Source organism: Myotis myotis, unplaced genomic scaffold (genome assembly GCF_014108235.1).
Source record: "Myotis myotis isolate mMyoMyo1 unplaced genomic scaffold, mMyoMyo1.p scaffold_m19_p_15, whole genome shotgun sequence".
NCBI classification, from domain to species: Eukaryota; Metazoa; Chordata; class Mammalia; order Chiroptera; family Vespertilionidae; genus Myotis; species Myotis myotis.
The window spans coordinates 21,240,504-21,266,083 of record NW_023416319.1 but is presented as its reverse complement, the minus strand read 5'-3'; the positions used below and the strand labels follow the sequence as shown (position 1 = coordinate 21,266,083).

Sequence of the window (25,580 nt, the reverse complement as noted above, 5' to 3'; positions counted from 1 at the left end):
AAAGCTAACACTGATACAGCATTGAGTTTCAAAGTATTTTCATATGTCTGACCTCATTTGAACCTCCTAAAAGGTATATGAAGCAGGCAATATATGATCACTAAGAACTAACCATTGGATTTTATTATTAAAAGATCCTTTTTGAACCCTGGCTGGATGGCTCAGTTGATTGGAGCATTGTCCCATACAGCAGAAAGTTTCGGGTTCGATTCCAATCGATGTTTCCTTCTCACATAGATGTTTCTCTCTCTCTCTCTCTCTCTCTCTCTCTCTCTCTCTCTCTCTCTCTCTCTCCCCTCCCCACCCCCCTTCTCGCTCCCTTTCTAAAATCAATATACATATCCTCAGGTGAGGATAAAAAAATTTTTTTGAAAAGGTCCTTTTTGATGTTACAGAGAGCAACTTCTTAATTAAAAGCCCACCATATATAAAGAGCTCATACCAACTGATAAAAAGATGAAATTTAAGAAAACAGGCAAAGGCTATGAATTGGCATTTTAAAGGAGATGACTTTCAAAGGGATGATAAACATTTGAAAAGGTGTTCAATGCCAAAACAAAAAGATGCAAGGTAACTTTCACCCCCCTTTTTTTGCAGATGTCTGAAGAGACAGATAATATTGCAGTAGAAGAAAATGTAGACAAGCATCTTCAAAAAGGTCCTCAATAAGTATACCATAATTCTGATGCTGTGGTTTTTATTTTAAAAAGATGTAAATGACTAATGCTATCATAGGGTTTCAGCTGGGAATACAAGTTTATTAAGAGATGAGTTCAAATAGAAACTAAACTTCCTAGATAATACAAGATGGGCATAAGGAAATAATTAGTAAAGTCTATATATGTGATGAAATTTTTTATTAAGATTTTATTTTCTCTCTCTCTGCAAACATGGAGAATCTACAAGTGTTTGAGACTGTTACACCATGAAGATGCTAGATGTAGAACTTGCTTCAGGAAGTTCTAGATCTCGAGAAAAATACATAAATAAGGGTTGAATCCTAGTTCATTCACCATTACTGAACACATATTATATGTCCCCTGCCATTCTAAGTTCTGGGAATAGAGTATAAACAAACCAAATAGTCATTTTTAAATTATACCAGGAAATAATGCAGTTAAGAATGAAGATTCTTATGACCTATAGTTATTTAGCTTTTTCTTACCATTTATTTCCACCATCCTCTATGCAGCCTTTAGTCAGAAGCAGGGAGAAGAAACAGAAAAATGCAAGGCAAAATGACCAAAAGGTCCTCCACTTTCTGCTATACCTAGGACTGCTCAACTCCTGTCTTTCTCAGTTCATCTGGTGGATCATCTAGCGGAGGAGTAGGAAATAACACATAGTTTGGGGTGCATACAACAGCCGGAGTTCTCTTTATACCCTACAAGACTGTTTCATTCTCAAAGCTTTCGGAAGTAGGGCTCCTCAAATTTTACAAAACTGACTAATTGGTACCTAGAAACTTATCTCTTCCTTTTAGATTCCTTCCTCTCCAGTTTCATCAAATTGAAGTAACCTATTTTTGATATTTGTATATTCTGTTGAGAGTATATTTGTATATTCTATATAGAATATAACTGTTCTTACAGATTTTTTTCCCAAAAGGAAAAAGATAAAGGTTTGCTTTTCTAAGTATCCCCCCTCACCCCTGCCCAACTACAACAAAGGATTGTAGCCAATAGCTGAGAACACACAGGTAGGAGAAACAAAATCCAGTCCTGAGCATATATAACAGTATTTACTCCAGATGGAAAGGGGGGAAGGGACATCTATTTGAGGTTCTAAGCCCTCATGCAGCAATGTCCCAGTCTTCATAATTATCACGATCCTTAAAAATGCATGCAGTTTAGCTATTTAATAAGTACTTTTGCTGCTATTGCTGTTTAGTTATTTTCAAAAGTGTCATGAGATCTATATTATGTTGGCTTCTTGATAGGTTTAGATGCAGAAGAAGAAAATAAAAACACAATAGAAATGTTCAGAAGCAAAGTAAGAGAAAAGCTAAAGAATGCTAAGGTAATGCTTGTTTTTTTCTTTCCTGGTTTTAAATTTAATGTTTAAATGCAATATGTATCAAATTAACTTTTCTTCTTTAAAAAAGAGCCAAATTTCAGTCTTAAATATAGTTCCTTAAATCCAAATACTTCAAGTTCTTTTCCATGTGTTTTGTTCTTTTCAAACCTAAATCCAAGAAAAGTTAAGTGATTTAGTCATGGAAACTATATATGACATCTTAGGGGGAAACGTGTACATACTTTTAAAAAGGAAAACATTGAGAAGTCTTGGTTTTTATCCATTTTAAACAAAAGACTTAAGTTTATCTGTGAAGATTAAGTTTTCTATATCATTTATGTTGTTTCAGATTAATCAAAGTGAAAAATCTTCAACTCATCTGCTCATTGATAATAAGATAAATCACTGGTCTAAGGTGAATAACTTTTTTTAACCCTAAAAGACAGCTTTATTGAGATATACTTTATATAGCAAAAAATTCACTCATTTTAAGTATATGATTCAATGATTCTTAGTAAATTTAGATGTATTAAGTCAATACTGTAATCCAATTTTAGGCACCTAGACACAAATAGGATATAAAATAAGCTTTTGTATTTTATGTATTTTAAAATTATCTTACTCCTAAGGACTGAGTTTTACTTTTTATTATAGAATTAATTTCTCTCTCAAACCTCCCTAAAAACAGTTCATTTTAATATGTGTGTGAGAAGAAAGTGATAAGGGCTTTACATATGCAGTATTGAAAAAGGAGAGCTTATTTTATCACCAAGTTTATAACTATGAGTACGTCACTTTAAATACTTTTAACTACCTCTCACTCTACAAGACATTGTAGTTGGGTGGAGTAGTACTTGTGTGTGAGCACACATACATGTGAAAGCACCTAAAAATGGGGAGAGAGAAAACCATTTGCCCTGATCCTGCATTTTGATAGAAGTGTAAGGTGATGCTCTTAATACTCTTGACTAGAGTGAAGAGATAGGGAAGATGGAGAGGATTTACACTCTATTCTGTTTTTTATTGCAGTTACCAGAACTTTAAAAACAAAACAAAAATTCATAAGTCAGACTTGAAGTTAAATATAACTTGATATTGTCTCTCCTTCTGCTCCTTGCTCACAAATAAGATAATAGTTGCTACTTATTACTACTTACCTTATTACCTCTCTTTCACGTATAAGCAGAAAAAGTATTCATTTCACCACTGAGTACTGCTTTTCCGTTGTTTAACCTACAGACTGAAGTCTCTTTGGAGGCAGGACTTTCGTTTTTCACTCTGAACGGTGGAGAAGGCTCAGCTTTGGGCCAGTCTTCAGAGCAGGTTGGCTTTGTTTCCCTTCCTCCATCACCCTCATTCTCAGGAAAAATAACTCTTGTTAAAGGCAAAGAATGAAATACTTGGATGGGAGATGAAATTTTTATTATTGAGTGATTTTGTTCTCTCTGAATTGAGTTGTTCATAATAATTCCTAAAATTTATTAAGTGCTTACTGGATGCCCAATGACATACTAAATTTTTAATGTGGATTGTATCATTCAATCCTCATAGAAACCCTGTTAGGCAGGCACTGTTATCGGCTCTGTTTTATAGGTGAGGAAACTAAGGTGGGTTAAGCATTAATAGAGCTGGGAAATATAGGCTGTTAGCTGCAAAGCCCGTGTTTTCTCTTTCTTCTGTTGTTCCTGTCTTTCTCTCCAAGTGCCCACATTGTTCTCAATAATCTCTATTACTCTCCACAGAGTCCCTATGTCCATCCCTCCTAGTCCAATCCTAGAGTCTTCCAATTTCTGTCACTTCTCCCGCTTCCCTTCAAACTCCTCAGCCCCTCCTATTATTCCCTGGTTGTCCTTTCCTCCAGTCTCACTAGTCTTTCCCCATTGCCTCCTCATTTGTCAGTCACTTTTATTGATCGTCCTACCTACTCATGTTCCTCTGTATTTTTCTCTAATTCCTCTCCACCTTCAAGTCTCTCCACAGTTTCCTTGAGCCCCTTCCCCCAGTACCTCTTATTCCCCAGAACTCTTTCTATCTACTAACACCTCTTAGTCATTTCCAAATCCCTCAGGCCCTCCTTTGGGGTCCCTCTTGGACCCCATTTGCCTTTCTACTGTACACCATTATCAGTCTTCCTTTACAGCATCCCCGACGTGGGCCTTACCTCCGAAGGCAAGTTGAAAGCCCTGGCCCACATCTGGGATGCTATAAAGGAAGATTGATAATGGGGCTGCAGCTGGAACAAAGAGAGTCCTTTTTGTCTTATGATTGGAATCTTCAAAGAGATCCCCTATGTGAGGATCTCCCAAATCTTGCTTCTAGAGATCAGTGCCATACTTTGTTTGAATTCTGAAAAAGATACCAGAAAAATTTCTAGATATAAAATACCTTCATTTTTAAAAATCCTCACTTGAGAATATTTTTTCCATTGCTTTTCAGAGAGAGCAGAAAGGAGGGAAGGAGAGAGGAAGGGAAACAGAAAAAGAGAGAGAGAGAGAGAGACAGAGACATTGATATGAGAGAGACACACCCACTGGTTGCTTCCCTCATGAGCCCCGACCCCGGATGGGGAGCAAACCAGCAACTGAGGTATGTGCCTTTGACTGGGAATCAAACCTGAGACCCTTCGGTTGTGGGCCTATGCTGTAACCATTGAGCAACATGTGCCAGAGCATAAAATATTTTCTTGATCTCATGACAGGGGTAAGAGACAGGGTATGAGGGGTGTTTACTTCATATGAACCTAGGTGATGCTTTAACTATGTTACTTAATTTTGTCAGACGTGATCAGAGCAAGTAAGGTCCTCTATTCAAAGACGCTGTGTGATTAATTCCTTTTACTTAATTATTTACCCCTAAATATACATTTTTAATTGGGGAGTTTTTATTTGCATGACTCACACACACTCTGTCTCCTTTTTCAATATGTGTCGATATCAAATTAGACAATAAAGTCATTCAAAATGAATTGATTTTTGTGTGTGAAGAGACTTAAAATTTACGATCATGATATAAAAGTATGCATTTTTATATTTAGTAATATATTTTCCAATACCTATATTCAGATTGTAACTTTTATACATAGAATGTTTTCAAATTTTACTATAATCACTCTGCCATAGACTTCTATGTTGAATCTTTACTTTTCTTTCTTTATTTTTCTTGAATGCCATCCAGAAAACATCAGGGATGCTCCACAATCACTTTAAGTACTACTGCTTTCTGAATAGTGAAGAAAATGGGGTTTAGGATCACATGGTCTGATGTATCTGGCCTTTGCCCTACACTATGAATTCTCAGTGATTGATGTGTCATAGTCCAATATCTCAGACTATTTTCCAAAAGAGAGGAGGGGCTTGAATTATAATTCTATTTCATTAATTTTTTCGTTGAGAATTGCAAGGAAGTGCTATAGAAAAATCATATTGTAAAAGATTAAGCCTTCAATGAGTTCCTCTATGTTCAGTGAATTTCCGTTATAACAGTTTCAGCTTGACCTTGAACTGGGTGGCATGGATCAGAAGGATAATCATGTATACTTATTTTTATTTTTGGTATTCAACAGCGATTAGTAAATGATAGTTACCCTAAACATTTATCACTTGGTGATAATTTACAAGATTTTGCTGAAAGCCATGATAAAGAATATATGGAAGAAGTAATTTTTCCAGATTTACTTGAAGTAAAAGCTGCTGAATATGAAGATGATCAAGAACAAATCAAAAGACAACAGATAAATATTTTTGTGCCAAGTAGTTCCTCAGGTAAAGTTCTTTTACAATAAAATATTTACGTCATTAATGAATCATACTAAAGGATGATAGCTTTTTTCTATGCTGGATGGATAGATAAAATGTGCCGGTCTAGCCCCAGTTGGTGTAGCTCATTTGGTTGGAGCATCCTCCCATATACCAAAAGGTTACGGGTTCGATTCCAGTCAGGGCACATATGTAGGTTGCGGGTTTGATCCGAAAGGTGACAGATGGATGTTCTGTTTCACATTGATGTTTCTGTTTCCCTCTCCCCGCCCCACCCCGCTTCCTCCTCTCTCTCCCTCTCCCTAAAAATCAATAAGCATATCCTCAGGTGAGGATAAAAAAAGGAGGATTGTTCTTAAATTATAGAATATTTTCTATATTCTTCATGCCTTCTCTGAGTTTAAGAGGATTGATTAAAAGAACTCGTGTGTGTGTGTGTGTGTGTGTGTGTGTGTATTTAAGCTTGCTGCTAGACTTTAGTTCCCCTTTGCTTCTTGTTTGGTCAATACCAGTTTAACATGTTGGACTTTAAGTAATATATAGGTTTTGTTATTAAGTGGTCAGCCAGCGTAAACTGCCAAAAGATATGATGCCACGCATTTTAGAAGACGAAGGATTCTATATACAGAGAAAGCCAAAAATATATAAAAAGACCTGCAACAAAATGGAAAATCGCCTGCTTCAACTAGAAGAGGCAAGTGCACCGGCTAACAAGTTAAACCACTCACTGATAGTATGTGATATTTATTTTTGATGAAATATTTAATTACTATGTTTCTTAAATATTTTTGATAGGGAATGTGTTGGTTTGAAGAAAGTGCTGAAATAATGTCATTACCTTCACCTATTAGCCAGTCATGGAAATTCAGACTAAACATAAGCAAGGAATCTTTAAATCCAGCACTAAAGACCATATACAGGAAGGTAACCAATTACAGTTTACTTGTAATTATGGTTAGAATTCTTGTAATGCTGATTATAACTTACATTTTTGCGGTGTTAATTCACCCTTTAAATATATTAATGTCTACTAATATAATGGCAAAACTATGATGAAATGTCAAATATCCATTAAAATTACATTTTTGAGGAATATTTAATGATATGGGTAAATGCTCAAAATAAAATGTGAAGTGAAAAAAAGAATGAAAAATTAAATCTGATCCTAATTTTGTAAAAATAGATAATGAATTTATTAATGAACGGACAAGTACGTATATGTGTACATAGATTAAAAGACTGAAAAGTATATCAAAGTAAATAATTATCTCTAGATAGCAGGATAGGATTATTTTTATTTTGCTCAAGCTATAGCACAGATATTTTAACATAATTATCAGAGACCATTGCTGTTGGAGAGAGAGGTCCTTGAAACAGTGGAAGCTTGTTGAATAAGTGAGTACATGAATGAATGAATGAGCAAAAGGATGGTAGGTAAATGCAAAACATACCATTTTTGGAGAAATGTTAACCCCCATCCAGATTAACCTTTGTAAACATCCAGATTCTGATGTTGGAAACCACTGGGCTGAACAAGTAACTTTTTCATCCAAGCACAATTTTAGTATTCAGTGGACCCTTAGAGTTGGGAGTAAATGTATATGTCACTTCACCAAGCATCTAAAATGAGTATTCAAATTCATTCTGTAGCATCCTTAACAGGTAATGTGCTGAAAGTTGTGTCAGACAACAATGGTTTTTTTTGTTAATCTTCACCTGGTGATATTTTTCTGTTGATTTTTAGAGAGAGTGGAAGGGAGGGAGGGAGAGAAAAGCATTGATTTGAGAGAGACACATTGATTGGTTGCCTCACTCACGTGCCCCAACCAGGGCCGGGGATTGAGCCTGCAACTGAGGTACATGCTTGTTACTGGAATCGAACCCAGGACCCTTCAGTCTGTGGGCCGGTTCTCTGTCCACGGAGCCAAACTGTCTAGGGTGGAACAGTGTTTTAATAAGGGTTTACCATTTAACTCTGGCCCACAGATGACTATTATATCATCACATAGTAAAACTATTGACTCAGCAGTTCTGAACACCATTTGTCATAGTGTTCCTATAGGAAATTATTTGGGAGCTTACACCTTGAAAGTTCAACCTCTATCAGCACCTAACAGTATTATAAACAATAACTTATAGCAAGATTATTAAAATGCTGTACTATAAATATATAGGGTTTCCCCCCAAAATTTATACACACTTTACAGCTGATAGCCCAATTGATGTTTCTTTTCGTATTTTAACCTATTGGAATTAATAATTATTCAAAGTGTGTATACATATTTTTGGGACACTCTGTATGAAATCAAGGGCCATAATCAACTTTAGGAAAAAAGGATCAAATTATTGGCTTTTTTATTTTCTGTGTCTTAATTTTCTTACAATTAAAATGTTACTCTTAAAAAGGTAATTTAAAAAGAAATAGAACCAAATTAACTTTGTGTACACATTTTTCTTTAAAGGCAGTGAAATCTGATTTAGAAAGCTCTATTAGGACCAAAATGGAAGGTCAAGGGAAAATGTACCAATTAGATCTCAACATTGTGGGTTTGCAATTTAGCCATCATCCTGTCTTCAATCAAGAACAAGTATTATGTGCTAGGCTGCTCCAACTTTATGAGTGTTTTCAGGACAGACAGCAACAGAATTTATCTCAGCTCCTTTTAGAGAAGGTGAGAATGGCTTTTATCACATTATTGGGCTGAACATTTAATATTGAAAGAGTAAACAAACCTTAGTACAGAGTAAGTTATCATAGGACATTTTCCCTTAGCATTTTAATTATCTATATATATAAAAGTCTAAGCGATCGTCCATCTGTTTGACCATCAGACCGGTAGCTATGATGGGCAATGACCACCAGGGGGCAGACGGTCCAGACCAGTAGCTATGACACACACTGACCACCAGGGGGCAGATGCTCAACGCAGGAGCTGCTGAGCTGTGGTGACTTGGCAGCTGCGGTTCTCAGGTGACGCACCAGGACCAGAGAGGAGGGAGCCCGATTCCGGGGTGTGTCACCCGAGAACCACCCTCTCACAATCTGGGACCCCTTGGGGGATGTCGGAGAGCCGGTTTTGGCCCGATCCCTGCAGGCCAGGCCGAGGGATCCCACCGGTGCACAAATCCATGCACCAGGCCTCTAGTCGATATAATAAAAATCCAGTGGTCATGACGCCGTAATGACTAAAGACCGGCACGGGTGGGTGGGGCTGCAAGCATGGCGGGGCGCACTCTGGGGGGTGAGGTGCACAAGGGTGAGCGGGGCTGCAAGCACAGTGAGGCGCTCGCAGGTGGGCAGGGCCATGTGATTTCACCCACTGGGCTTCTAGTTTAACCAATAAGAACAATGGTTGATTTCAGTTTTTCTAAAAAGAAACTGTAGGAGTTGCAGGATATGTAGTGCTTATAAATCGTTTACTGATCACTGGTATTCTTGGTTCTATGACTTAAGAAGAGTATTTGAAATGATTACTATTTAAAAGAGTCATATGGCTGTTTTAAGTCTTGTTATAGAGTATTTTTTATAAAAATATCAGCAATCTTAAATCTCATATCAAATGTGAGGAGTCTTAGTTTAAGAATGATCAATCCAAATATCTAATGACATCATAAAGGGTCCATAAAGTTTGAAGAGAAATCAAGAGAATATCCACTGATTATTTTTTGAATTTGTGCCTCTCATTTAAACTCTGCTGAGTTTCTGATACATAAGTATTTTGTTTACTAGTGTTTTCTCTTTAAAGATGTTTTGATAGGTCTCATTCAGCTAATGAGTACATTTGGAAAATACTTAGTAAGGTACTTAATTAAACATTCAAGCCTGATGGAGTCACCAAGACGTTACAAGAAGTTGTAAATGAACTGTACTTTAGTATATCTGCTCTGTAAAATACAAAAGCAAAAATCATAGAACTGAATATCTTCAATTGAATTTTATGTAGCAATTGTGTAGGAGCACTTAATAGTTGAAGACTGTGCATTAATAGTGTCAGAATATTTCTTAAAACAAATATTGAATATTCTAATTTTAAGTATAATATGGCTATTGTTTTCGTGAATGGAGGAATCAACTCCGAAATTCAGATGTAAGTCATTGAAAAGAAGTGATTTGATTTATGGATTTCTACTTTATAGATAATTTTCCAAAAATATTGTATAATCTTTAAAGTCTGATCTAGCAATATCAATTTTATCTCATTAGAATACTATCTATTACCATATATAAGGATATATTTATTTTTCATGTAGTATGACTCTCCTTTATAAAATAACATTTTGGGATCATGATTTATGTATGTTTCAGTATAATAATAATAATAATAATAATTACTATTATTATTTTTAATTCTTAGGAGCCAAAAGTAGTTTCCTAATTGCTTTGTACTTTTCTTCAATTTATTTTCTTAAACTGTCTCTAACTGTAACATTTCTCCTGCATATGTCTTAGGTATAGTTTCCTTCAGTTTTATTTCTCTATAGATATTTTCTGTGGATAATTCTCTCTGTTTTATACTTCCTTCAGTATATTTTGTTCTATTGATTTTATTTTTTTCTTATCTTCCTATGTTACGCATTTATTTTTTTTTATTTTTTTAAAAATATATTTTATTGATTTTTTACAGAGAGGAAGGGAGAGAGATAGAGAGTTAGAAACATCGATGAGAGAGAAACATCGATCAGCTGCCTCCTGCACATCTCCTACTGGGGATATGCCTGCAACCCAGGTACATGCCCTTGACCGGAATCGAACCTGGGACCCTTCAGTCCGCAGGCCGACGCTCTATCCACTGAGCCAAACCGGTTTTGGCTGCATTTATTTTTTTATTGCGAGATATAGATATAATTACAAATATACTTATATTAGAAGCCTGGTGCATGAAATTTGTGCACAGGTAGGGTCCCTAGGCCTGGCTGGCAATCAGGGCTGATCAGGTTCCCCGCCTCCCGGCCTCCCCGCCCTCTCCTCCTTCAGCGCCCTGCCATGTTCCTCACCACCCCTTGGTGGTCAGTGCACGTCATAGCAAGTGATAGAACTCCTGGTCTCCCGGTTGAATGCCTGTGGGGACAATTTGCATATTAGCCTTTTATTATATAGATATGGGAATGGAAATGGATAAAGACAGTTAAACACGTATCTTCTGTGTAACCATGGATTTTAAATGGAGGAAGGTAGATTCCTGTGTTCATTCTGCCATCTTGATTGATTGGTATTTCTCTATATTAATCGATGAACTGATTATGTAGAATGTTTAAGGTATAATGTTTGTATCTGAGACAGATATTGAGGTTCTTCTTAGTTTTACCCAAATACTAGAAATACTAGAGACCCGTGCACAAATTTCGGGTAGGGTCCCTAGCCCTGGCTGCCGATCGGGGCCTTCCTTCCCCCAGCTACCAGCTGCCGGCTGGGGCCTTCCTTCATTCTGCGCTGCCCTCTGGTGGTCAGTGCATGTCATAGCGAGCAGTTGAACTCCTGGTCGGTCAAACTCCCAAGGGGATAGTTTGCATATTAGCCCTTTATTATATAGTATATTTTGGAAGACAAGGCAGTAATACACCAAACTTATATATTTGTGCTTCTACTGCACAAACCTAGATCTGCAGGTGAATTGGGATGATAGTAACAGATGAATGAAATGTACCCCCAAAAAGGTCTTTTCTTTGTTGTAGCTTAAAGCGCTGACACATGCTACCAAATTATTAAATGATGATTTGGAAATGAGCCAGCTGACTGGAAAATCTTTACAAGATTATTATTGGCAGATAAGGTAGGTTTGGGGCCCTTCGTGTATTCATCAAGCACGTCAATTAAAACTATATTTACTAACACTTTTCTTTGTACTTGGGTTATATTAATCTCAAGTGTTTGTATTTATTTGAGAGTTACTCTAAATATACATATGTGCAAGATATATTATTAATTCAGTCTAAAGGCAATACCCAAAGAGGTTATAGATTTAAAGGCCCCTGTAAAAAAATATGGTCTACAAGTTGGAAGAGAAGTTAGGAAAGTATGAAATAATTGGAAAAATGATTTCAAGAGAAAACATAATTATGTGTCAAGGAATCTCCAATAGCAGGAAAGCTTATTGGGAGGTGCTTATTGAATAGAAAGTTCCATTATGCACAAAGACATACAGTTGTCTAAATCCGAGAGGGATTTGATAAAGAATTTTCTTGACTCCCTGTCCATTGACCTGGCATAGTTCTACAAGCTCTTAACCACTAGAGGCAAGAGTTGATTTAAAATAATTGTTTTCCTAGATTAACCTAGTTAAATGCAAACAATATTACTTGAGAAGGTTGACATATTGCACAGCACCTGGCATACAGTGAGTGTTCAATAAGTATTAGATGAATGAATGAAAATGAATAGAAGACATCAGTATTTACAAAACAATAAACTAGTGTTACTTATAAGCTAAAACGGGGAGCAAAGAACAAACATTGGCATAATGAACACAAGTAAACTATAATATAGAAAAAAGAAAAGTATGCTTTAGATGGGATCCCATGGTGATGGATAGGCAGAAGTCTAATACTGTGTGTGTGTGTGTGTGTGTGTGTGTGTGTGTGTGTGTGTGTGTGACTGAAGAGATCGTTGCTTTTATTAAAGCAAAAAAAAAGCAGTGTGATAGATTTACATTCAGAAAAATGTTCAGAGTGGTGTTGAAATGCTTCAAAGGGGAGTTTGTTGCCATTTGAAAAACAATGTTTCTGTTGGGAAAACTGTGGGCATGAAATACAATTAAATAAGAATGGCACATATGAATTCAGCCTTTAATGACTATATACTAGATGGCTAGTACTCACCATCACCTGGTACCAAGAAAGACATCTGCAAGTCATTTGTGACCTGTCTCCTTGCCTCTCCTCTCATCCCTCACACCCAGCCAGTAACCATTCCCACTGATTCTGCTTTACTTCAGGTGCTTATTTCATAGCCTAACTACTCAAATAGTCTCCTAAAATACCTCTCTTTAAACCATGCTCCATGTTAAAATCAGAGTGATTTTTCTATTACCTTTAAGATAAAATTCAGTGGTTTTAGCATGATTTGTAAGGCCCTCCATAATCTGTCTACTGCTGACTTCTCCAGCCTCATTTTAGGGGTTCTTATCTCGGAACTTTATAGTCCAGTGCCCTAAATGGACTGTGCCCTCTGATGTCTACATAACTTTGTTTTAATGCCTCTAGTTTCTAAAGGTTCTTTCATCATTTTCTGCCTGACACTTAGTCAACATACACATTTTTTTCAACATCATGTTACTTTCTCAGGGAGGCTCTTACTTTGCCCATTTGATTAGATTAATTTTCTTTCTTTTTATACTCACGTAGCACTTATGTATTTCCTCTTTCATGATACTCATCACATTTGTAATTTGCTTTGTCTTTTCCCCTGCTGGGATATTAGTTACCAGCACCTTAAATATTTCCTACCACATAGTACTTACTTATTATGAGTTTATTGATTTGAATTGAATGTTACATACTCTATGAAGTCTTTCCCTCCTGTTGCCTGCCTCTCTTATTTATGCTCACACTATAGCATGTATGAACTTCTATCATAACACCTATAACATTTTGTTGCATTGATTAATTTATATGCATATAAGCTTTTCTGACCTTGTGTTTTTATCTTTGTATCTCCCCTTAACCAGCACAGTACCTGGCATGCAGTAAGCACCCAATAAATATTTAGTGGATGAATTAAAGAATGGCAATAGGCTTCTCTTTCTATCAGTATGGTAGACTAGATTCCCTGAATGTCCCTTCTAATGAAAATAAGTAAAAATGTCTGATAATACTATTTTTATTGCTGAAATGGCAAAAAGGTAAGGAATCTACAAAAGCCAAAAACTAGGTAAAAGGAAAAATCCTAAAAATTAGGGGTAAAGTCAGCTTTTACATGGAGTGTATCTGTTAAACACTAGTAATTCTGACTGGCATTCAAATGCCTTCATGGAGTGCCAAAGGCAGAAGATAAAGCCAAGCTCATCTTAATTAGAAAGTCTAATAGGAGATCCTGTAGAAACAGGTGTTAAACTTCATAAAAGGGAGAATGTAAAGGGGATGACAAAGAAAATAGTGAAAAACTTTAAGCCATAAAGGAATGAATCACTAAATGGAATTTCAGTTTCTATATCAAGATATGGGTAAAATGAAAAAAACATGAGGTGGCCAAGGGGAGTCCAGAAAAATTAGTGTAATACATTCTTCCAGGCCATCTTAATGACTTAAATAATTCTAATCTGCTAATATTTTTTTAATCTACCATTATTGTTGTAGTAATACAAAACAGCTCTATGACTTAGAAAGGGAAAAGGACTTCTCCCTCCTACAAAGTATATTACGTACTTGGAAACAGATAAAATCTCTTCGACAACAGCAAGGGTTTATAAGCACCCCGATAAAGTTACAGTTTCAGAGGTGAGTGGTTGTTCTATTGGTTCTTATAACATTTCTGAGGAACTGCACATGAATAACTGGCAATTCACAGTAATTGGGAGAAAAGAAGCTAGATAATTATTTGATGTAGCCAACAAAGGACCTGTATCTTGAATATATAAACAATTCTTACAATTTAATTAAAAGGGGCAAAAGATTTGAATAGACACTTAACTAAAGAAGGTATATGGATGGCAAATGAACACATGAGAAGATGCTCAACATCACTTCAGGTCAGTAGAGTAATGTGAATTGAAACCACAATGGAATATACTACACACCTATTAGAATGGCTAAAAATCAGAACAAAGAAAAGAAAAGAGAGGAAAGGAAAAGACAGTAACACATGCTTTCAAAGATGCTGAGTAATAGTAACTCTAATTGATTGCTGGTGGGAATGAAAAATTGTACAGTGACTTTGAAAACAATTTGGCACTTTATTATAAAGTTAAATATAGATTCAGCAATCACCCTCCTGGGTAAAACATGTAATTATAAAAACATGTCTATTGGAGGAGTTAGTTATAATTAAAAACTATACTTGTTACTCACAGAAGCTGTGAACTCACAGTTAAATAACTGGTTTCCTTCCTAACCCATTGTTCCTGGATCTTTTTTTCCCCCCAAACTGTAAAAGATTAGTGTAATTTCAGGCAATAAAAATGGTTTTTACTTTGTTGATTTTTCCCCAACTGCAGTGGTTTTTAATGAAAATGTTTCATGATCACCTTTATTATAATTCCTAACATTTTCAACAGTTTATTTAAAAAAAGAAAAAAAAAACTTTAAAAAAGCTCCCCAGTGATTTGAATGTGACAAAGTTTGACCGCCATTATATTAAAGAACACTAAGTTAATTATGAACAATAAGTTCATATTGATTACCCCAAATCAGAGGAAAACAATAATATTTATTGTTAGTTATGCTTTGAGCACCAAACAGCACTTTGCATGAATTAGTTCATATAATCCTTATAACAACACAATTTTCAAATGAGAAAAGTAAGGCACAGAGCACTTTAGGAACTTGCCCAAATTCCATAGTGCCAGTCAACACAGGTAGTTGCTCTCAGCCCATACAGGTAATATCCACACTGAATTCATTATACTGTATTTCAGAAGGCAAAAGCATATATTCTAAAAACAGTTCTAATAAAGAATTTAAATTTTTTAAAAAACAGTTTTAATGAGATATAGTTTGCATACCATACATTTCACCCATTTAAAGTGTGCAGTTCTTTTTTCTTTATTGATTAAGGTGTGCAGGTCAATGGTTTTTAGTATATTCATAGAGTTGTGCAAGCACAATTATAACTGTCCAATACTTTCATTATATTTGCTTTAAATAATTCTATTTATTATTAACTAGGATAAAAATAAATAGATTTGATGAACAAAATCAAGGAGAAATGTCAGAAATGTCTGAGACTGAGAAGAAAACTGAAGGAAAAGCATATAACAGTGGGGGAAATGAGGAGGTATTTATATTGAAAAATGATATTTAACTCAACTAGTTATAATATTTAATAGATAAAATAGGATATCTTTGTATTTGTAACAGTTACCCAACAAAGTTACAAATATAGGAAATATAAGTTTAATATTAAGAATAATTGTCCTAAACAGTGAACTTACATTGTAAATTATACATTTATTTTTTTGGTTTCTAGAGCCTCTTATATTTAGCTTCAGCACTTGAAGAAACAGATATTGAAGGAATAAAGCCAATTACTTTGATGCCACAACTTTCTTTTGCTGAAGAATTAACAAACTTATCCAAGTGTTCACTGTAAGCGTTTTTACAGGATTATTTTTTTCTTTTATATTGTCTATTAATTGTTTAATTTTTAATAATAATGTTAGATTTCTTGAGTGAGTGCCATATACCGGGCACTTTGCTACTTTATCTTATACATTTGCACATTTAATTGCTACTATAGTTCTATGGTGTTATCCTCATTTTAAAGATGGGGGAATTTATGCTTATAAAATGTTAAGTAGCCCAGGGTCACATCTCTAATTCATCAGTGAGGTGGTACATAAAACAGTTTGGTTTGATGACTGTTTTTTGTTTTTGCTATGGTAGTAATTTTTGTTCATGTATAGATAGGTAGGATATAAAGCCACCGTATAATAAGATTATATAGTAGCCCTAGCTTGTTAAGGTACCCTTTGCTTTCATAAAATGTATTCTATATCAGGAAGCCCCTCTGGGCAATTTTATATTTTGACATAAACTTCTTTCCTTCCCACTTGTGACTTCTTCCTTGAGCTACAATGTTTCCCCCTACTCCTGGGACATTTCATGCAAAAACAGGTATCATACAGATTGTCATTTCTCCCATCTGTAGGCCTGTGGCTCTCATCTCCCTTAAAGAGGATAAGTCAAATTAGAGCACTGAACTAGGTCCAACTTTTCAACATTTCTGTCTCATGGGACACTTTGAACCAAATCGTCCTTGAGTATTGTGAATGTGCATAATTTAGCACAGTGTTGTAAGACAGTGGGTGCCCAATAAATATTCATATACATTAACTGGATGATGGTTGCATTTTAAAATGAACATAAAAAGTAGCAGACACAAAGACACAATCACTACTGTCTTTCTGACCAGAGAAGTACAGTGGTGAAGTACTGATTTGTTCTATACCTATTTCTCAAAGGGGTCTGAGATAATTTATTATGTAAGGCACACATACAAAAGGACCATCTAAATGAAGACAAGAAAACAGTATCCATAAAATGGAAGATGGAAATAAAGAGGAGAAAGAGAAGGAGGAAGGTATTTGTGCTGGAAAGCCTAGGCTAAAACTTAGTGGAAGTCAAGGCAAAAGGAAATAGGTGCTTTCTATCTTCTCAAAGCAATTGCTGTTGTGTGGCATTGCTTTCATTATCCATTTAAAATATCCAGTTGAATAAGAATTGACTCTCTAAAAAAAAAAAAAAAAAAAAAAAAGACTCTCTAGAAAAGTATGATGTACTGATATCAAGGATAGAGATGAAAGGACAGGAATTAAAGAAGAATTAAAGAGTTTACAGGTGAAGAAAAAAAACAAGATTACCTCAAGATAAATATAATACTGAATTAATGAATGTCATCATCAGTTCATGAGCCCATTGTTAAAATTACATTCAAAGGGCAACATGAAGGGCAAATTGAACTAAGATATTTCTCTAAGGGTAATTGGGAAGATGGTTAGAAGAGGCTAACGGAGAATAAGTAATCTTTTGTCTCTGAACCCTCTGAGAAGGTTACGGAGAAGATGGGCTTATCTGAGGGCAGGGAGATCCTGGGCCCAGACGATGATTAGGGTGGAGAACAGGGGATTTCTATATTTCAACTAAGGCTTATCTTCCAACCAGTCTTCTCCTTTCTGAAAAAGTGGCTCAAGTCTTAAACATCATCAAGTCAGTTCCCGTGCAGCTAAAACGGTTTTCAGTAAATGTTAGTTAAGCGAAGGAATAAATGAATGGATGGAAGACTCTTTTTAGGACTTTCATCTCACTCAAGGCGTCAATTTATTCCCTAATAAGTGTACGCATAAGCCCCAGAGAACTAACCTCTCTCAAATCTTTGGGTTCAGAGAAAAAATGACCTGGAGAAAAAGGGTGTACCACCTAAAGCCTAAAGGGATTTTCAAAGGCCTTTAATAGAACACAGCAAGCCTCATGACTTAGAGCCACTTCTTTGAGGTTATTGAAAACGTGTGTGTGTGTGTGTGTGTGCGTGTGTGTACCTCTTTTAAGAGTTAGACAATATTTTTGAGTTCTTGATTTAAGTTTCCAAACCCTATTACTAAGTCCCTCAGTTTCCTCTTCTCATAAATCATCTTATGATAGGTAAGTGCTTAAAATTTAGTAAAATAAATACCTGAATGATTTACAGAACCCTGATTTTAGTTCTTTTTCTATTTTTGAGTAAATATTTTTCTTGAAAAAACATTTTACTGGGTAGCAGAGGCTTTTATCCACATTTTGGCAAGCGTTTTGGGGCTTAAAGATACCATTTGCCCTCTAAAATAATCATATTTTAACATGCTAAGTTAAGGTACATTTTGAAATGAACATTTTATGTCCATTTTGCTTTTCAATGGTCTTTTAAAGGTTTCTTTAATTTTTAGGCATGAACAAAAGAGGAGAGCCAAAATTCAGAAACTTAAATATTTTATTAAAATATTATACAATGATAAACAGGTTTCTTGCACTTCAATATCTCCTCTGCAGTTTGATTTTAAAGTCATGTTTCAGCAGATTTTCAATATCCAGTTAATATATTGGCCTGAAACAATTTGCTTGGAGGTATGTCATTGTTATTTACTTTTGTACCTTATTTTACCCATACATAATTTTAAATTTCTTGTTAGCTATTGTTATATGTGATAAGTTATTGCTTTTACATTTAGAGATAACTGATCTATATGGCTAAAGAAGATATTTATAAATAATATATTTGTAATTTATCATTAGTTTTTTATACTATAAGCACAAAATTATTTGATTAATTAAATACTTCTCTTCTTTCCTGCTAAAATTTCTACCAACCCTTGGTGTGCAGTATTACTGTTCATTTGCTAGTGAGCTGGAAGAGGGTTGTGTCCAATGGTCGCCAACTGGTGGTCCGCGGGCCACTGGTGGTCCCTGAGGTCCGAAAGGTTGGTGACCGCTGGAAGCTACAGTGAGAGGTATAACTATTACAATAGTATTGAAGGATGTCTCCAAATTGCTCCAGCCCTGACTTGATTTCAGTCTCTTGCTGTATTTGTTCTTCATCTATTTTTGGATTTGGGATCTTTTTAAAAATCTGATGAAAGATCATACACACAATAGACCCCTGATCTTTGTCCAAAGACACCATCATGAGAACCCTGCACTATTAAAGGAAGAAGAAAATAGTACAATGGAGAAAAATTAGAGACCATAAAGGAGTCTAGACAAGAAATTTTGATGGCCAATATAGGGGTTGAACTTGCATCTATACCCAAAGGAAAGGTTTTGAGGGAATAAAGATTTGTGTATGTAAGGTTGGGATGGAGTTTGAGGACTGGAGAGAGGATTATAATTACAAATCTAAATCTGTTATTTTCACAATGCCTAGATCATTTTGTGCTATCCCTGACCAGAGGTTGTATTCATTTTGTTTATCTGTACTATCAAGAACCTGTCATCTTAAAAATTATAATCCAACCACTTGAGGTTAAAAATATAGATAAATGCACTTTTGAATTTTTCATTACTTAGCATATAACAAACTAAGATGCAGGGAAAGAAACTAATCTAGCTAGAGAGAAATTACATCATTAGCAGCTGCAGAAGTTGAATATAAATTTTTATGCCCTAGTGCAATGGTCGGCAAACTGCGGCTTTTGAGGCACATGCGGCTCTTTGGCCCCTTGAGTGTAGCTCTTCCACAAAATACCAACTTCTGCGCATGGGCCGTGAAGTTTCAATCGCACTGTACACGCGCGCCCGCACGTGGTATTTGTGGAAGAGCCACACTTAAGGGGCCAAAGAGCCGCATGTGGCTTGCGAGCTGCAGTTTGCTGACCACTGCCCTAGTGTAAGAGATTCTAATCTACATTTCTGATTTACTTCTTACCATTCCTCTTTACTGATTCTTCATTCAGTCAAACTGAATTACTTGTGTTTTTACCATGTATCCTGCAGTTTCCTACTTCAGAACGATTGACCATTCCAGTTCCTCCATTAAAATGCCCATTCTTGATACTTCATCTCTGCCATTCAGTGGTGCTAATAGCTGCTATCGGGGGTGGGGGGTGGGGAGGGGGCAGGCCGTCTCCTGGGGACTTCACCAGGTGGAATTCTCTACCTTCACATTTACTTCTACCCAGGATCTGACCTCCAGCCTTGCAGTATCAGAAACTGGATTTGACAATCCCCTGAAAAGGCAGTTCCCTAAACAAATTTACAAGGCTGATTTGTCAAATCAGAGTGCCAATTCATCCTTTGAATATAGTTATCAGTTCACTGTCTTTCTTTAGTTGGCTAATAAAATGATTTACAATAAGAAATTCCTTTCACGGACCTGAATACTTAAGTCCATTTGCAATAACTCCTACAAACCTTTCAGCATTAGGGACACTTTTGTCAAAGAGACCAGTGTGTTGGCTTAAGTTAATTTTTACAAGGGACAGTTTTCAGATAACTAGAAAAAATATTTGCCTCGGACTTTGCTTTTTCTCTGCTTTCTTGATTAACCAACCCCCTTTTTGGTTGACACATTTTTTCTTAACTTTCAAGGAGCATTCCACCCCCACCCTACCCCCTATTTCCTTCTTCTTAGAGTACAAATCACTGTTTGCCAAACACAGTACAGGTCAAATGAAGATTTTGCTATTGAAAAAAACTTTAGGTTTGTAATTATGGCAGTGATGGAATTGTAGTTAAAGCACAGCATCAGAATCAAAAGACCTGGGTTTAGTACCAGTGGGCATCTGTGAAACTATCTACTGGGACTTTTTTGCCCTCCCCTATCCCTACAGCTCATTTAATCTGTCCTTGGATTCCATGAGTTAATGAATTTCCCTTTTTTCTAAGCAAGTCAACCTGAGTTTCCATCACTTACAATAAAAACAAATATAGTTTTATATAGAGACTCCATTTCCTAATGAAATGGGAAGAATAATACCAGTTTTCTATAATTTTCATCAGGTTTAAATGAGGTAAGGAACTTTAAAAGTGCTACACAAAAGTAAGTTATTCAGGTATTCTGTTATGTGTACCTATATTCTCAGAACTGTATTTATAATCCTTTTATTAAATTTATTTTCCTTGAAACTAGTGAAAGGCATTCTACTTTAAGGGATGTACAATTATCTACTTTTCTCACAATCAGTAGGTGAAATACTATAGAACAATACCTATTTTATATTCTGGCATTTAAAAAAAAGAATACAAATGAGTGTTTATAAGGGTCCTTAGTTTAGTTTAAAAATTTTTGTATTTTCAATGAGCTATCAATCATTTCTTTTCTATTTAGGTTTATGAAATAAATAAAAGGACAAACTTGCTGGCAAAACTATATGTACCTTTGCCTAACAACACAGAGCTGAAAAGCAAAACTGCTTTGGAATATGTAGAGTTTAGCTCTGATGAGCTGGTCATGCCTGAGTATGGAGAAGTAGGAAGCAGTAAGTTTATTAAAAACTAGAGGCCTGGTGCACAAAATTTGTGCACTGGGTAGGGGTGGGGGGGAGTCCCTCAGCCAAACCTTCCCCCTGTCACAGTCTGGGAGCCCTCAGGGGATGTCCTACTGACAGCAGTCTGGCCTCCCTCTGCAGGAGGCAACCGGGCTGATTAGGGGAAAAAGCCACCCCATCACCTGGCTGCTGCTGCCACCACTGCCACAGTTGCCAAGGTGTTTTTATCAACACGGACTCCAGTCCCTTCACCAAGAAAAAATGACAACTTTCTTTAGGCATTTTCAAGATGTCTCTTTCATAGGATATGACATTTCTTTCTTTCTTTTTTTTATCCTCACATGAGGATATTTCCCATTGATTTTTAGAGACAGTGGAAAAGAGAGGGAAAGACAGAGAAAAACATCAATGTGAGAGGAACACTTAGATTGGTTGCCTCATGCATGAGCCCTGACCTGGGCCCCGGTCAGGGAGGAGCCTGCAATCTAGGTACATGGCCTTGATGAGAATCAAACCCGGCCCCCCTGTGGGTTTGTGTCTCTGCTCTGGCCCCAGCAGCCCAGCGCTGTCCATCTCTATATAACCAGATCAATATTTTCCTCTCTTTGTAGTCTGTGTGAAGCAATCTGCCTTGAGGCATCTTAGATGGGTGATGAGGGGGAGCTCTCAGGTTTGAGCCTGGGGTCAGCACAGAGTTTCCTATGTGTTCCTGGATTTCCACAAGTAAAAGTGGGGGGAGGGAAGGGGCGGATCTACAATGTGTTCAAATTGCACACTTTTAAAAAAATTTACTTGTTTTTAATGCCCTTTATAAACAGATGTGCCTTTTCTTCTTGAGGGAAATGAAACTGAAGAACTTTGTCTTTTCACATCAGGAAAACTAAGCTATTCCCTGTCATGGGCCTTAGATGAAAATGGCATTCCTCTGACACCTATGTCGCAGTCATTAAGATCTGCTTACTGCAGGTAGTAAACCTTTATGCTTGAAAAATAATTCCACTCCTCAGCAAAGCATCACACAAAACCTGTGTCTATAAAAGGAAAAAAACTAGCAGCAATAGGAATTTAGTTTATTTAGATGTTGATTTATTTTTTTCATATATTTATAAATATATAAAATGTTAATATATTTCTAAATATATAAGACATTTATACATCTTATTGATAATTATCCTATATGATAATAAGTGTCTTTATATGTAATAGTGTGTATCTCTTCCTTCCTTAGGATTATAGTCACATGTAGGATGAGAAAGGCCAAGACTCCCAAGGATTTTATTTCTGGGGCCTTTATATTTCCCAGTAATTCTGGATTATAAAATAATAATTTATGTATTATCAACTTGCTAGAAAAAAAATCCTAGAAATTTTATGCTATGTCCCAGGACTTTCTAAAAGAATTGGAATTAACTTATAGGTCATATCCACAAATAGGATTACTAGAAATAAGTACAGTAAAATTTTATAAAAATGATGGTAATGCTGCCTTTTATATTATGCTGTGTTTGAGTAAAATGGTAAATATAAAGGGCCACATAGATTCCATCATTTAAAAATTAATGAGTAATGATACCAGAACAATGGCCTTTCCCCTCTCCATCTAAACACATATTTTAAAAGACCTTGGCTATATGATGTTATGGAAAAGGCAGAACTATGGAGACAGTAAAAATATTGGGAGTTGCCAGGGGTTATGAAGAGAGAGGGATGATTAGGTAGAGCACACAGGATTTTTAGGGCACTGAAACTACTCTGTGTGATACCATAATTATGGGTACATATAATTACATATTTGTCAAAACCCATGGAATGTACAGCACCAGGAGTAAACCCGAATGTAGACTATGTACTTTGAGTGATAATGATGTGCCAACATAGGTTCATGTATTGCAACAAATGCCACTCTTTTTGCAATGAATGTAGTAAATTATAACTCTGGTGCAGGATGTTGATAGTGGGGAGACTGTGAAGTGTGAGGGGTAAGGGGCATATGAAAACTGCGCTTTCTGGTCACTTTTGCTGTGAGCCTGAAACTGCTCTTTAAAAAGTATTTTAAAAATAGAATAAAAAAATTTAAAAACATCACTATAAATAATTTGGATTTGAAAGGAGATCAAAATGGAAATTAGAGACTTTTAAAATAATGAGAACACTATGTATAAAACCAGTGGCATATGGCCAGAGTTATAGTAAGAGTTTGTAAGTACTTTTTGTGGTAAAGAACAAGTGTTAGAGAAAAAAACCAAACCAACACCTAAATGTTAGTAGCACTCAGCAATTGATGTTGAGCCGGGTTCAGGCTTGAGTGTTGACCTATGAATCTGGAGGTCACGGTTCTGTTCCCAATCAGAGCACATATCTGGGTTGTGGGCCTCGTCCCCAATAGAGGGCGTGCAGGAGGCAGCTGATAAATGATTCTCTCTCATCATTGATGTTTCTATCTCTCTATCCCTCTCCCTTCTCTGAAATCAATAAAAATATATTTTAAAAAACACCAGTTGATTTTGAGGAAACTGAGCTAGTGGGTGTACATTATTCATCAAGAAGTTTAACAGGCTGGGGGGAAAAAGACTGAAAATAAGAGAGACAATAAGAATCAAGGTATGGATTTCTTAAAAACTGGGGCAATATTTATCTTCTTAAAAGAAGTGATGAAATCCATGGGAAAAGAGCCAGAGAATATATTAGAAAAAGTATGAGATCCTTCAGAGTCAGGAAGATATTGAACCAGACACAAATTTATAGCTATGGTTCTAGAGAAGAGGAAATATCTCTTCTTCAAGTCAGAGGATGAGACAGAAATCACTATGAAGGCAAATGCAATTTTGATGGATGTCCTTGTTTTGGTAAATAAATGATGTCATCTTCTTCAGGGCCTGGAGAAGGGCATTTTAGGGGAAAAAGTAGACAATAAAATTAATTGATTTACTATCTAATGAATAAACTTTTAATACCTTGAACCATTATTTTCTTTTATTTCTTAGTATTTCCCTAGTATAGTATCGACTAGCTATTTCCTACCTTTATCTCATTTTACATATTCTTTGCTTTTTATTCTTAGAGTCAGATATTTGTTCTCCTCACTCTAAAGCTAATGAATGGGGCAATCTTTTATACAGGTATCTTGGAACTTTCCTTTGTTTCTTTTAGGATTCTGCTGATGTATCTATATCCTTTTCTTACATTATCTTCAACTTTTCCATCTCTATATGCTATTAGTCTTTTATATATAAGAAGCCTTCTTTGTTTTTTTAAACAAAGAACAATCCAGTCATCTGATTAAACCTTAAAAAACACTTTGGGGCTGTTTTTCTTATCTAACTGAGCCCTCACCTGGGTGGTATACTGGTCTGCCTACAGTGCCTTCACTTTTTATTCATACATTTCTTCCCTAAATCAATCCACGGATTCCTGAAGGCTACCAGTGACTTTCTGATACTCATTGGCTTGTCCTCATCCTTTTGCTTCTTTAAGTCTCTTCTCTATTGCTTCTGTGATGCTGCACTTAGCAGTTCCAGTTACTTGGGGACTCAAGTTTACAAAAGATTTAAAGCAGTTCTGTGAATGACGGGGGCATATGACAGGTTTCAACAGGGAGTGAATTGTAAGAGAGGTTTTCAAAGTCCAGGGCCTTCTCTAAAGACGTTAACTCAAAGTAAAACTTTACCATTGGGGCCTCTGACATCAGAGAGGGAAGTTACAGAACTGTCCTCTACAGTGCGGGAGTTCAAGGGCTGGTGCTGAGCTGTCGTTCTAGGAACCTGGGATAAATTCTCCAGAAGGCAAGAATGACTTGTGAGAATCAGAGTATAGCACCAAAAGAGGTCCAAATAAAGATACTCCTTTGGTAATACTTCCCAGTTAATTCATATTCTATATTATGTTTCAATTGTAAAAATGTAACCTGAAGATTCTTATATACTATGGATTTTATTAATTTTTCTTAAGCAGACATCTTGGTTACATCTCAATACCGTGCATCTATGGAAGGAAAATATTTAATAAGTCACTACGCTCAGGGTTTGCAGAATACATCCAATATGCACCATTTATTATGTAGCATTTACTATGTTTTAGCTACTACACAGAGTGTGGATACTTTACCCTCAAGAAGTTTACTGTCTCTTAAGGTTAAACTTAGATCAGAGCCTAAGAGTTATGATCAGAAGGGTTCCCTAGATCAGAGCCTCTCAACTGAAGG

The 25,580-nt window shown here is 36.0% G+C and overlaps 1 protein-coding gene across 1 annotated transcript in view; it reads left to right on the top strand.

Moving 5' to 3' along the window:
* The first annotated feature begins 2,215 nt into the window (after positions 1-2,215).
* Positions 2,216-25,580, top strand: part of LOC118670311 (protein CC2D2B-like) — a 31,150-nt gene continuing 7,785 nt past the window's right edge. Inside the window, 12 exon segments of the mRNA XM_036337377.1 lie at positions 2,216-2,431; positions 3,256-3,339; positions 5,579-5,777; positions 6,329-6,465; positions 6,567-6,695; positions 11,445-11,542; positions 14,064-14,204; positions 15,591-15,699; positions 15,892-16,010; positions 18,344-18,521; positions 21,220-21,370; positions 22,198-22,345. Of these exon segments, the coding sequence (XP_036193270.1) occupies positions 2,216-2,431; positions 3,256-3,339; positions 5,579-5,777; positions 6,329-6,465; positions 6,567-6,695; positions 11,445-11,542; positions 14,064-14,204; positions 15,591-15,699; positions 15,892-16,010; positions 18,344-18,521; positions 21,220-21,370; positions 22,198-22,345 (1,709 nt within the window).